Below are 13,291 nucleotides of genomic sequence, written 5' to 3'. Positions count from 1 at the left end.
CTGAGTCTCAGTGAGTTCCTGCTGAAAAGAAGCCCTGGACAGAAGGGCCACCAGCCTCCCCCAGCCTGGTGCCCCCAGTCAGCATGGGCAGCAATCAGTGATTAAGGGAGTTGTAGTCAAGTATGCCAATGTGGGACGCGGGTGGCGCTGTGGGTTAAACCACAGAGCCAAGGGCTTGCCAATCAGAAGGTCGGTGGTTCGAATCCCCGCGACGGGGTGAGCTCCCATTGCTCAGTCCCAGCTTCTGCCAACCTAGCAGTTCGAAAGCACGTCAAAGTGCAAGTAGGGAAGGTAAATGGTGTTTCCATGCGCTGCTCTGGTTCGCCAGAAGCGGCTTAGTCATGCTGGTCACATGACTCGGAAGCTGTACGCCGGCTCCCTCAGCCAATAAAGCGAGATGAGCACCGCAACCCCAGAGTCATCTGCAACTGGACCTAACGGTCAGGGGTACCTTTACCTTTATGCCAATGTGGTATATTGGTGAAAGTCTTAAACTAGGATCTGGAAGAATGGGGTTCATATCTTGACTCAATGACCTTTTCTTTCACTGCTCCCCTCCCTCAAACTGGTCTTGAAAGAAGAAGGGTGGCATGTGCTCATGGTTACAATGTAGGTATGGTCCCAACCCACCCGCACCATCCAAAAGGTTGACGATCTCTGGTTTGGGCTTCTAGGAGGCCCCTCATTGTAGTTCTTAATTTCTTTCTCTTTCCTTTACAGGAAAGAAGAACTCCATCCTGCTGCACAAAGTCCAGCACGATCTCAACTCGGGCGTCTTCAACTACCAGGAGAACGAGATCATCCAGCAAATCGTGCAGCACGACCGAGAGATGGCCCACTGTGCACATAACGTCCAGGCTGCTGCCGCTGCTGCATCGACCCCCACGCCGGTTATCTGGACGCCACTGATCCAGGCCCCTTTGCAAGCCGCAGCAGCCACCACATCCGTAGCAATAGCTCTCACCCACCACCCTCGCCTCCCGACGGCCATTTTCCGCCCGCCCGTCTCTGTTCTGGGTTCCCTGGGGCAGGCCCCGAACCAGACTCCGAGGCAGCTGAGGAGACTTCACTCCTTGGTGTCTTCGGCCGGGCCTTCCATCGTGGGCTCCCCTTCAAGCACGCAATCCCAGCAGCACACCCCGGGGGCAGACACCCTCTCATCGGCCTCCTTCCAGATCCAGCAGCTGGCTGGCTTCACGGCCTCGGCCGGCTTGGGCCAGTTCCACCGGGCTTCGGCCGGCTCTCCGTCAGCTGCCTCGACTCAGCAGCAGCCCTTGGGGAGCCCGTCCTCGGCAGGCCTGGGCCTGTTGCACCAGGGGCCTTCGGATTCCCCAGAAGGGGTGGCTCAGCAGCAGGCTCCCGACAACAATCTCCTGAGTGGCTTTGGCCCCTTCCAGAAGGCCCCTGCTAGTTCGCCATCCACCGCCTTCCCCCAGCTATCCTCCAATTCCCCCGGCAGCCCCCTTGGCCGCACGCAAGCCGCTTGCAGCAAAAAGCCCGCCCAGCCAGGCCAGGCCCAGCAGCTCTCAGGAACTGGAGCCCTGGGAGGGACGAACCACTTTCCGTTGCCTCCCTCCTCAAGCCCACCACCCTCCAGCTTAAGCCAGCTGGCACAGGCCTCCGGAGGCTCCCCGTCAGCCTCGTGCCAAACCCAGCCAAGTGCATTAGGACCTTCTGCTTCTCCTGCTGCGACCGTAGCTCAGTTGCACCACGAAAGGTCACCCTTTGCCTCTATGTCTCCTTTGAAACAGCCCGCCGGTGCCCCTCCTCCGCTGTTCCCACCCTCAGGCCTTAGCCCTCCTAGTCAATGTGCTGCAGCCAGGACTTCGCAGTGTGCCCCTTCTGGGGCAAGGGGCTCCCACGGATCTCTGCTGATGCCTCAGACCTCCAGTCCACCTCTACAGGTCCTTCAGCCCAGGAGTACACCGCCGCCACCGCTTCCACCGGGACGGTTAAGCCAGGACCTCAAGTTCATCTCTGCTTCCCATCCATCTCTGCCCCACGAAACGGCTCAGACTTTAAGCCGAGGCTCTTCTCCCCACTCCTCTAGGGAATCTGTTTCTAGTTTCTCATCTTTCTCTGGAGGAGGGGGAGCAGGAGGAGGAGGAGGGACCAGGCCTCTAGGGAAGCCATACAGCTCTGTACCAGGGCGAGTGACTCTACCACGCCAGATGTCCTCAGGTTCACTGCCTCCGCCACCTGCATTTGAGGCCAGTTGCACCATCCCCCCACCTCTGACTGCTGTCCTGACTGCTGTCGAAGGGAGGAAAGGGTCTATAGGGCTCACTGGGGAACGAGAGCCCATCCGATCGAAACTGCCCTCCAATTTGTGAGATGCTCTCCTCCTCTCCCCCTCACCTACATTTTCTGGCCGCCATCCCTCTTGGCCACAGTTTGGAGGAGCCGGTTTTATTTCATTTGTGCTTTTTAGATCCCAATAGACTTTTACATGACTCCCATTTTCTTCCTTTGTTTTCTTCAAGCTAACTATGATTAGAGGTTTAAAAAAAAAGGGGGAGAACAACAGCAGCAAAAAAGATAACCAGGTATTCTTAGAGCTATAGATTTTGAGTCACTTTCTTTTATAGAGTATTTTACTACACGGAGCAAAAGATTGGGGGGTGGGGGAAGGAATGTAATAAATATGTGATAATAATAAGAACAACTCAGAGAGTAGATGTGCAGCTGATGTAAAGGATAAAGATAAGAAAATTGGCTCCCTTTGGAGAAACAGATCTCTCATTGATGTAAATCAGTGCCAGGAATCCCGGGGTCACCTCTTGAGTTGATAAGATCTGGAATCCCATGTCCACCTGCCAAATTTCCAATTACATCTGAAGAGGTTACACGTGGGATCTCAGAAAGATATACAAGCAAGAAGAAATGAGAATTCACTCCCCTTGAGGGGGAATGAAATACGTTGAACCAAACTTTCACAAATTGCCAGAATCTAAATGGTTCATACCTCTAGACCCTCTTTCCACTAAATTTGTGGAGGGGTTTCTTAAACCTATTCCCCCCCCCCGTCCCCTGTTGTTTTTCTGCTGAAAACACACTCAGTCTCTCTCTCTCTCCCTCTCCCTCTCCCTCTCCCTCTCTCTCTCCCTCTCTCTCTCTCTCTCTCTCTCTCTCTCTCACACACACACACACACACATACACATCCACCTCTCTAGGGATGGAGGGGAAATTTGATTCAGTTTGCATTTAAAGGCAAAGCTATCAAATTCACATTTTCTGAAATAGTATGCTAACCAAAACAGCTATTATTCAAAATTCACATTTACCTGAATTTTGCAATGCAGTTCTCTAACTTAACGGAATAACAATTGTAATTGTATATTAGTCAAAATTGTGCATTAAAATGAATATTTTTGTGAAAATGGCATAAAAAATGCATTATGTTAGGGAAGATTGCTTGCAGAAATGTGCATTAGTCAAAACAGCAGGCAAAAATGCATCTATTGGGGGAAATGCTGATGAATTTTCATGAGGACTTAAAAACAAATCACACATCGCTGCAAAATGGAGAACTGAACTTAAGCTTGGGGAAAAGAAGAGAAGGTGACAGAACCAAAACTGACAGATTCCCCTCCATCCCTACAACACCTCGCCCTCTGCACTGAACCCTACTGGGGGGGGGGGACTACAAGTGCTTGTATTCTTTCCCCTGCAAAGCTTTCAGTGGAATAGTGAATGGCACATAGAGAAGGGGCTGCAAAAGGGAATAACCCCTCACCCTCCAGATGCTATTGAACTACAGCTCACAGCATCCCTGGCCTTTGTCTGTGCTGCTGGAGGATGATGGGAATTGGAGTCCAACAGTATCTGGAAGGGTCACAGGTCTCCCTTGTCCAACCTAACCTGTGCTCATCCTTCACTTCGGATTCCAGCCTCAGGACCACTACATTGTGTTTGGGTTTTAAACACTCACCCCAGAAAACAGCAAGCAAACTTCAAATAGTTCCACCTAGTGGTCAACTCGCCACTAAGACTTTGAAGGGGAGGGGAGGAGCAAGCAAATTCAGAAATCAACACTGGGACATGGCAAAACTTGGGATTCAGAGGTCTGCAAAGCATTTGATGTCAGTACTCAGTTTCTGCTGCGTTTTGTGGAAGGGCATTAGCAAGACTTTGTTCCTAATGCATTTGTTGCTTTCAGAAGCTCTGGGTTTTTTTCTAAGCTCCTTCTAGGCCAAACATGATACTTTCAATGTTCTTCCATTGTATCCATCATTGCATGGTTGGCCAGTGGGGCTCTTTGGGCCTGTTATGCCCTGCTGAAATTTTAGCAGCAACAGACAACCTCGGCAAAGAGTGCAAAATGATGAGAGCATTTGCTTGCCCACTGAACAAGGGACCTCCCATTTTACCGTTCATTTCGAATGTGATGTGCCAACTACAGAGGTGTGCCCAACCCTCTTGCATTGGACTGGCTGGCACATCCATGGGCATTGCAGTGTTCTTAGCATGGCAACAGGGCTGTGATGAGCTGCCTGCTGTTGTGTGGAAGCATCTAGTAAGAAAATGTATTTGACATCACACCACCAAGGAATCACAGCTGACGTCACACACACACAGAGAGAGTTTGAGGGTGTCCTCCCATCAATACCTATTTTTATGACTCAGCAATTGCACCAGCCCTGCCATATATGTGTTTCTGCCCCTGTTTTGAAAGGGTTGCAGAAACCAGACTTTACTGTGTATAATGATAATGAGCAATAAAACTCCCACAAGGCTGGGAGGATCCTGTGTGCTCCTTTAGGTAGATTTTTGAGCATCCCTGATCAACAGAGATCTCCATGGCCCAAGACAAGTCCTTAATGGATAAACCAAGCTGGTGGGCAGATATCCCATGCTGCAACCTCATCGCTCCTGTACCAATCCATTTCATCTTCCCATCTTCCCTACCTTCCTTCCAACATGTGTCTGTGCATACCTGGAGGGGGAAATGGCCTCTCCATCTCTTGCACCTTGTTTTCCACCGAGTTGTCCTGCTCCTCTTTGTTACCCAGGTTTTCCAAGATTCTTTCTGCTGTTCCACGGATCCAGAGCAAAGAGTTAGGAGACAGCCAGGCTATCGGTAGCGGTGCCAAAACTCACCAGAACAATAGTATTGTGGAATCTTCCTGTTCCCCTGGGCTTTCCCCAGTTCGCTTGATTTTATACCAAAATTTTCTTTTTGCAAAAAAAGAAAACCACAAAAAAACCTCTTGATATGTGCCTGTTATCTCCGAATGTTTGCCCCCCAAATATAGCCAGCTGCTCCTGCTTTTAAGCGCTTTGCTGGGTTGGAACTAAGGTGTAATTCAAGCTTCGGTCTTCCTTACAGATTCAAGGGAACTCGGTGGGGGGGGAGGGGAGGGGGATATTTTCTACTAAAACAGATAATACAGCTATATAGATGTGTGTGTGTACAGATGTGTGTATGCTGCAAACACATATGCATCCATATGCATACAAACCTGCGCATACATATATATATATATATATATATTCTAGTTTTAAAATATATGCCAATACTGACCTTCCTTGAAGGGGCCATAGGCAGCTAAAGTTAGTTGTTGCGATTAAGTGCAGGTTAAAAGCAATGCAGCAAATTCAACATGTCTAAACTTAGGCCTGTGGAGTGTAGCAGGTTGGAGTGTCAGGAGTCAGACCAGGGAGACCTGGGTTCCAGTCCCCCCCCCCCCTTAGCATCAAAGCTCACTGGCTAATTTTAGGCCAGCCAATCTGTTTCCGTCTAACCTACCTCACAGGGTTGTTGTGAGGACAAAAGGAGGGAGGCACGCCTGCTTCCCCGAGACATCTGGAGCTAAGCAAGGTGCGTGTAAAAAGGCAACAATACAATTGGCCCCATTGCTTCCATGGCACACACCATCCTTTTCAAAATGCTTAAGCAGGAGTAGCCCATGTGGTGCCCTGCAGATGTTGTTGCACTCCAAGTGTGGTGTAGTGGTTAAGAGCGGTAGTCTCGTAATCTGGGGAACCGGGTTCGCATCTCCACTCCTCCACATGCAGCTGCTGGGTGACCTTGGGCTAGTCACACTTCTCTGAAGTTTCTCAGCCCCACTCACCCACAGAGTGTTTGTTGTGGGGGAGGAAGGGAAAGGAGAAGGTTAGCCGCTTTGAGACTCCTTCGGGTAGTGATAAAGCGGGATATCAAATCCAAACTACTACTACTACTACTCTTCTTCTCTTCTTCTTCTTCTTCTTCTTCTTCTTCTTCTTCTTCTTCTTCTTCTTTTTCTTCTCCTTCCAAGTCTCCTCAACCCCAGCTAGCCTGGCCAATGGAGCCGCAGACCAGCAACATCTGCAGACCACCGTGTTGCCTACACGGTGTAGAAGAGTATTGTGCCTCATCTCATTCCCCCAAAGGAACAAACAAAGGCACCTGCAACCAAAATGGAGAGATCAGCTTTGAAGATTTCTCTCTCTCCCCCGGCCCCCACTGGTAATCAAGATATTTTGATAGAACTCAACAGTTTCTTTCCAAGGGATGAAGGTGAATAGTTTGCAGGTGGCCAGTACAGTGAGGAATTATGTGCTGCGCAATATCACATCTTTGAGCACATCCTGGAAACTGGGATGGTCACATCTGCATTCAGAGTTTCTGAATTCTGCTGCAGCAGGTACCAAATCACTAACCACAGCTGAAGACCCCCATTAGGTTTGACCCAGTAGCTAAAAAGTTCGGGGGGTTGTGTTTTTTGGGGGGTGGGGAAGTGCTGTATGGTTGGGGTTTGAAATATAAAAACAGACATAATAAAACAAAATCTTAGTAAAATATGTCTATTTCTGTATCTGCTTTCTTGGCCAGGTTTCCAGTCTCTGAAGGACAGTATCAAGATGTGGTGGAGGCCAGGGCATTAGGGCAAATGGGGCACAATTTTTTCCCTTCGCCACCTTCGTTTTTCACTAGCACTCTCACAGGAGAGAGGGAGAGGCCCATGTCTGCCCTCACCAATACTCTTGATATAATCCCACCTTCCTCACTTTCCTAAGCGCCCTTTACACATTGCAACACGATGTTGTTGCAACATGTTAAACAGCACAGTGTCTCGGGCTCCTCCAAACAACCTGTTTATTGAGAATTCATCCTGCTTTGCTTGCACAAAGCATATCTGGAACATAGATTGTATCTGCTCCTTATTGCATGTTCATGCTGGTTTGTTTGTATGACAATGTATGTATTGTATCACTTCCCACCCCCCGCCCCTGTTTCTTCCCATTCACTGCGTACATCATTCATTCACTGCAGCAAGCAAATCAGGATGAGTCATTGTGATAGAACCTCCCCACAAACCAATCAGAACGAATGCTCAGTAAAGACCAGACTGAGCCTAACCTCTGCATAAGCTTTGTGCAAGCAGATCAGGATGAATGCCCAGTGAATAGGCCTCTTCCAGAGGAGCCTGTTGTAAGGACAGTGACCATTTAGAACAGGGCTAAGCAAATTTTTTCAGCAGGGGGCCAGTCCACTGTCCCTCAGACCTTGTGGGGGGCCGAACTATATTTTGGAAAAAAAATATGAACGAATTCCTATGGCCCACAAATAACCCAGAGATGCATTTTAAATAAATGGACACATTCTACTCATGTAAAAACACGCTGATTCCCAGACTGTCCATGGGCCGGATTGAGAAGGCGATTGGGCTGGATTCGGCCCCCAGGCCTTAGTTTGCCTACCCATGATTTAGAACAAGCAGCTGAATGAAGCAACAGTCGCGGGTGCTGTGATCCCTGTGCTTCCCTTTTATATAATTCAGCTTTACGAATAAGTGTGGCTGAGTGTGCCTCTTAAATTTCTGTACTCCTGGGTACCACAGGCATGTGGTATGCAAGCCATTTAAAATGCAGGAAAAGATTCGCAGGAAAGCAAAGTTTTTCATTTGGGCACTTCTCACGCATACTATCATTAATGAAGATTATATGGATGGCAAGAGAGATCCTGGCCTTCTCTTCTGGCACCATGAGTTGATATTTTAAATGTTTCCTTCTTCTTTGTGATAACACCTGGAATCTGTGCAAAAAAATTTCCCTTTGGTGTTATTGCTGTTATTGTTTCCATTTTTTTGCTATCCAAAAAAAATCCTCAAAGTGGTTTAAGTGCAATAAAAGCACATCAAATGATTCACATAACAAAATACATAAAAATATCCGTATGCCTAAACATAATAGAAAATTGGAGAGCACTGTTAAGATTCCAGACAACACAACATACACACAACCAACCAACCACCCAACCGTGCATCCAGCCACACTAACCATCCATTTCACACAACCACTACAACCATTCACTGCCTCAAGCATTAAAACCAGGAAGCAAGTGTAAATAAACCACTTGCACTCAACAATATTGCAACTCAAGTGCAAGAAATAAGATGCGTGGTGTAAGTCAGGAGTCAGGGAGGCTTCTACAGCCTGGGGGCTGCATCCCCCCTCAGCAACCTGAAGACTGAAGCTGGGGTGGGCGGGGCCAGAGGCAAAAGGTGGGCGGAGCAATAAATGTACATTTTACCTTTGTTTCTACCTGCACAAACCTACCTACCTCTATCTTCCATCCAGGCAAGTGAGAGGCATCACCAGAGTTGAAGGACACATTTTAGCCAGGCAGAGAAGCACCCAAGGAGCAGGCACCTGTGGAGGGTGTGTATGGCATGGGAAAAGTCTTAAGAGCATTTACAGTGGTACCTTGGGTTTAGAATTTAGTTTCTTCTGGAGGTCCGTTCTTAACCTGAAACTGTTCTTAACCTGAGGTACCACTTTAGCATCCTAAAAAACAGAGACATCACCTTGCCAACAAAGGTCCATATAGTTAAAGCTATGGTTTTCCCAGTAGTGATGTATGGAAGTGAGAGCTGGACCATAAAGAAGGCTGATCACCAAAGAATTTATGCTTTTGAATTATGGTGCTGGAGGAGACTCTTGAGAGTCCCATGGACTGCAAGAAGATCAAACCTATCCATTCTGAAGGAAATCAGCCCTGAGTGCTCACTGGAAGGACAGATCCTGAAGCTGAGGCTCCAATACTCTGGCCACCTCATGAGAAGAGAAGACTCCCTGGAAAAGACCCTGATGTTGGGAAAGACTGAGGGCAGAAGGAGAAGGGGATGACAGAGGACAAGATGTTTGGACAGTGTTCTCAAAGCTACCAGCATGAGTTTGACCAAACTGCGGGAGGCAGTGGAAGACAGGAGTGCCTGGCGTGCTCTGGTCCAGGGGGTCACAGAGAGTCGGACACGACTAAACAACAACAACCACTTTAGCTAATGGGGCCTCTCGCTGCCGCTGCTCTGCCACCGCACAATTTCTATTCTCATCCTGAAGCAAAGTTCTTAACCTGAGGTCCTATTTCTGGGTTAGCAGAGTCTGTAACCTGAAGCGCCTGTAACCCGAGGTACCACTGTATTTGCCCACCTCAACCTGGGACAGAGGTTCCCCATAGCAGTAAATGAAGCCTGGATTTTAGGAGTACATAAATGAGAAGGCCCTCCTCCTCTCTCAGGCACACACTCACATACAAAGCCGGCAGGGATCCCCTCTCCCTCCCCCAGCATCAATGTTGCTTCGGAAGATCCCAGCCTTGCGGAGCCCCTTGTGCTCTCCAGCTCCATGGAAACACCAGGCAAGCAGAACACAGCGTTGAGCGGGAGGGCGGCTGCTGCAGGCTGGGAAACCCTGAAGCAGGGAGGTGGCCTCTCCTTCACCCTCGCCGTCTCCCTCCCTTCCTCGCTGCTGCGTCCTTTATGGGTGGGTAGATGGAAGAGGAAAGAGATGCATTTAAAGCATCCAGGCTGGGCAAGGTAGGATTCTTCCCCTCCCCACGCACAGCCCTCTGGAATCTGCAGGAAATGAGGCAGGAACAAGGTGAAATGTGCTTTTCTCTCTCCTGAGCCCCCGTCAAGTGCATGCTGTGTAAGCAAGAGGGTACAAAAGGCAGTTGTGCCTGGGAAAGATTCTTTGGGGGACCCTGGAAAACCAGTTGGACAGCGTGGGCAGTACTGGGCTGATGGGCTATTTATGTACTTACTATTATCAAGGGACGCGGGTGGTGCTGTGGTCTAAACCATAGAGCCTAGGGCTTGCCGATCAGAAGGTTGGCGGTTCAAATCCCTGTGATGGGGTGAGCTCCCGTTGCTCGGTCCCTGCTCCTGCCAACCTAGCAGTTCGAAAGCACGAAGTGCAAGTAGATAAATAGGTACCACTCCAGAGGGAAGGTAAACGGCATTTCCGTGTGCTGCTCTGGTTCGCCAGAAGCGGCTTAGTCATGCTGGCCACAGGACCTGGAAGCTGTCTGCGGACAAACGGCGGCTCCCTCGACCTATAGAGCGAGATGAACATTGCAACCCCCGAGTTGTCCGCGATTGAACCTAACAGTCAGGGGTACCTTTACCTTTACTATTACTATTATCACCACTCCTGATGATGTAATGGAGGGAGAACCCAGCAGCAGTCCTGGTTTGTGCAGTCAGGAACACGGGCACCTGCCTTACCAGAGTCAGACCCTTGGGCCCATCTAGCTCAGTGTGGTGGCTCTGCAGGGTTTCAGACAAGAGGCCCCCTCAGCCCAACCACAAGATGCTGAAGTTTGAACCCAGCTCTTTTGCATGCCAGCAGTGAGCCGTGGCCCTAGACACAGAACACACACACACGAAATGGCTGTACATGCTAGGGCTGTACACATCCGCCTTGTGGTTCTGATGTGGGGCTTCCAATCAGGTCAATTTGCCCCGGGCCAACCTGGGGGCCACCCACAACACCTCGGATCCTGTCCCCAAATTAGGACATAAGAAGAGCCCTGTCTTCCACTGCCTCCCGCTGCTTGGTCAGACTCATGTTTGTAGCTTCGAGAACACTGTCCAACCATCTCGTCCTCTGTCGTCCCTTCTCCTTGTGCCCTCTATCTTTCCCAACATCAGGGTCTTTTCCAGGGAGTCTTCTCTTCTCATGAGGTGGACAAAGTATTGGAGCCTCGAGGGAGCACCCTGCAACCCAAAAGACTGATGCCTCTGATGAGTGCTGAGGAGCAATCCTTTTGGGTGGGGGCATCAGGCAGGAAGGAGAGCCAGGAATAGCCAGGCTCCCACTACCTTCTCTTGGGAAGATGGGTTTTCCTCTCTGATGGCTGCCCCACGACAGCTCCAGATAGCTCTGGGTTGTCCAACCCAACCTGTCCGTCAGTCTCAGCCCACATCAACTCAAACCTCAATCCCTCTGAACAGGCCTGATTTGTCTTTTTCCAATTCGAATCCATGCCCAGTCCTCATATTTATACAGCGCCATCCATAGCATGGCACTTTACAAAGAGTGAGGCAGTTCACAATCTAGAAAAAGATGTGAGGAAGAAACACAGAGGTAGCAGATGCAGGGAGATACATGATTAATGCAAAAGCATAGATTCTGACCTAGCTGCAACATGGTAATGTTTTGCAGAAGGGAGAAAATGCCCCCCACCCCCAGTGCTATTCTGCATGGGGGGCAGATGTCTATTCTCAGTAGGTACAATTTGCTGCCCTGGCGGCAACCACCCTCCCCTTTGCTACTTGAACAGTCCAATCATTAGACAGACCAATTTGGCAAATGATTTCTTTCGCAAACTCCTGTTATGACCGCAAGAGGGCACTGCCTTTCCAAGCAAAATCTATCTAGAAGCTGATTTCCATAGGGTGAGTCCAGGTGACTGCTTTCTGCTGTGTTTTCAAGCATCTTTACGATGTGGCCTTGAACTGGCTGGGATACGTCTAAGCGACAAAGTGGACCAGAGATTCCACTTCCTGTCCTCCATTTCTTCTCTCTCTCCCCACTCCAGCCGCTTCCTGGCATCAAGGGCCATTATCCTTAATAGTGATTGAGATTATTTTTTTGCTAAGTACAAGGGAAATGGGATCCCAGGATGACTTAAAAATACCAGTTGCCGTGACAACGCAGCAGCGGATGATAAGGAGACCTCATTTGTGGCTAATGGCTGGGAGAGAATAGCTAATTAAACACCAGCCTGACAAGAAAATTAGCAGGTGAGCAAAAGCCTTGTCCAACCTGTGTCTCCGTCTTCATTGAGGTGATCATTATGGTCTGGTGGTATTATTATTTTATTCTTCCCCTCTGCAGTTCAACCGCTGTGTACGGCCACCGGGAAATGAAGCAATAGGGATTCTGCAGTGGCAGAAAAGGCGGTAGCACTTTAGGTTGCAAGTGGGGCAATTTTTTAAAGAAAGGAATCCTGTTGTCGTGGACTGGTGTAGTCGCAGAGTGGTGGTGGGGGGGGGGACCAGCTGGGGAACCCCCAGGAGAAGAAGGTTCAGAACCCGGGAAGTGGTGGTAGGATGACAATAAATGGTCAGAGGGAAGAGAGGGGAAAGATGTTGGAAGCTAAAGGGGTAACAGGGCTCAGGGGGTTGGGAGAGCCTGTAGCAGAGAGAAGTTCAGAAACAGAAGTGGGGGAGGACAAAGGCCAAGAGGCAGAGAAGAGTCTGGCTGGTGAAGAGGCAAGGTGTCTCTCCTTCCTGCTGCAACAAGCTTCCCTCTCCTCAGGTCTCCCAGAACCAGGAGAGGCATGAAGAGGGCAGAGAAGTTAGCTTCATGCAGGCGCAGTCTCAGATTACTTGGGGAAAACCCTGGAGAGGAGGGGACTAGGGCAGCTGTGGGAAGGTGGGGGCCTTCAGTCTCATCAACTGCTTCATGGGGGCAAGACCTGCTGGAGATGAGCTGCTGCGCTCATTAGGCCTCCTGTGCAGATCCTGTTTTTTGCTAACTTCAACTTGCTTGGTGCAATTTACTGCCGTCACCTGTGTTTCAAAAACAAGAAAGGAACCACACAGTACAGATAAAGGTTCCAGTCCAGGGATGGGAAATCTTTTTCATCCCGAGGGCTGGATGCCTTTAGGGGCACAGGCATTGGTGGTGGGACAATGAGGGGTGGTCAGAGGGAGAAGAGGGAGCAGTCTGCAGGGAAGAAGTGTCGGAATCTGAAGAGGTAACAAGAGTTTAGTGAGCAGGAAGAGGCTGTGGCAGAGGGCAGTCCAGAAACAGAGGCAGAAGCAGAGGGGAGTCAAGAGGCAAAGTGGAGGCAGGCTGCTGAAGAAGCCAGATAATGTCTCCCCATCCTGCTGTGACCAACTTCCCTCCATCCTTGGTTTCCCAGAACCCCCAGAGGTATGAAGAGGGCAGAGCAAAGAGACACAAGTATGACTGGCTATCTTTGTAGCTACTCTATTTTTAAATTGAATTTTGTAGCTTTTTCCAGCTTTTTAGTTGAATGTTATTGCTAAATTTGTTGAATTATTGTGAGCC

General features: G+C 49.4%; 1 protein-coding gene across 2 annotated transcripts in view; it reads left to right on the top strand.

Moving 5' to 3' along the window:
• HCN4 (hyperpolarization activated cyclic nucleotide gated potassium channel 4) overlaps positions 1-2,453 on the top strand; it is a 123,082-nt gene extending 120,629 nt beyond the window's left edge. For both annotated transcript variants that reach the window (XM_081838748.1, XM_081838747.1), the window contains one exon: positions 721-2,453. In XM_081838748.1, the coding sequence (XP_081694874.1) occupies positions 721-2,333 (1,613 nt within the window). In that variant the 3' untranslated portion in view covers positions 2,334-2,453. The remainder of the gene's footprint in view (positions 1-720) is intronic.
• Positions 2,454-13,291: the final 10,838 nt, after the last annotated feature.

This window comes from Podarcis erhardii, assembly GCF_964252035.2.
Source record: "Podarcis erhardii genome assembly, chromosome: 14".
In the NCBI taxonomy this organism is placed as follows: Eukaryota; Metazoa; Chordata; class Lepidosauria; order Squamata; family Lacertidae; genus Podarcis; species Podarcis erhardii.
This window is presented reverse-complemented; position numbering and strand designations above follow the sequence as displayed.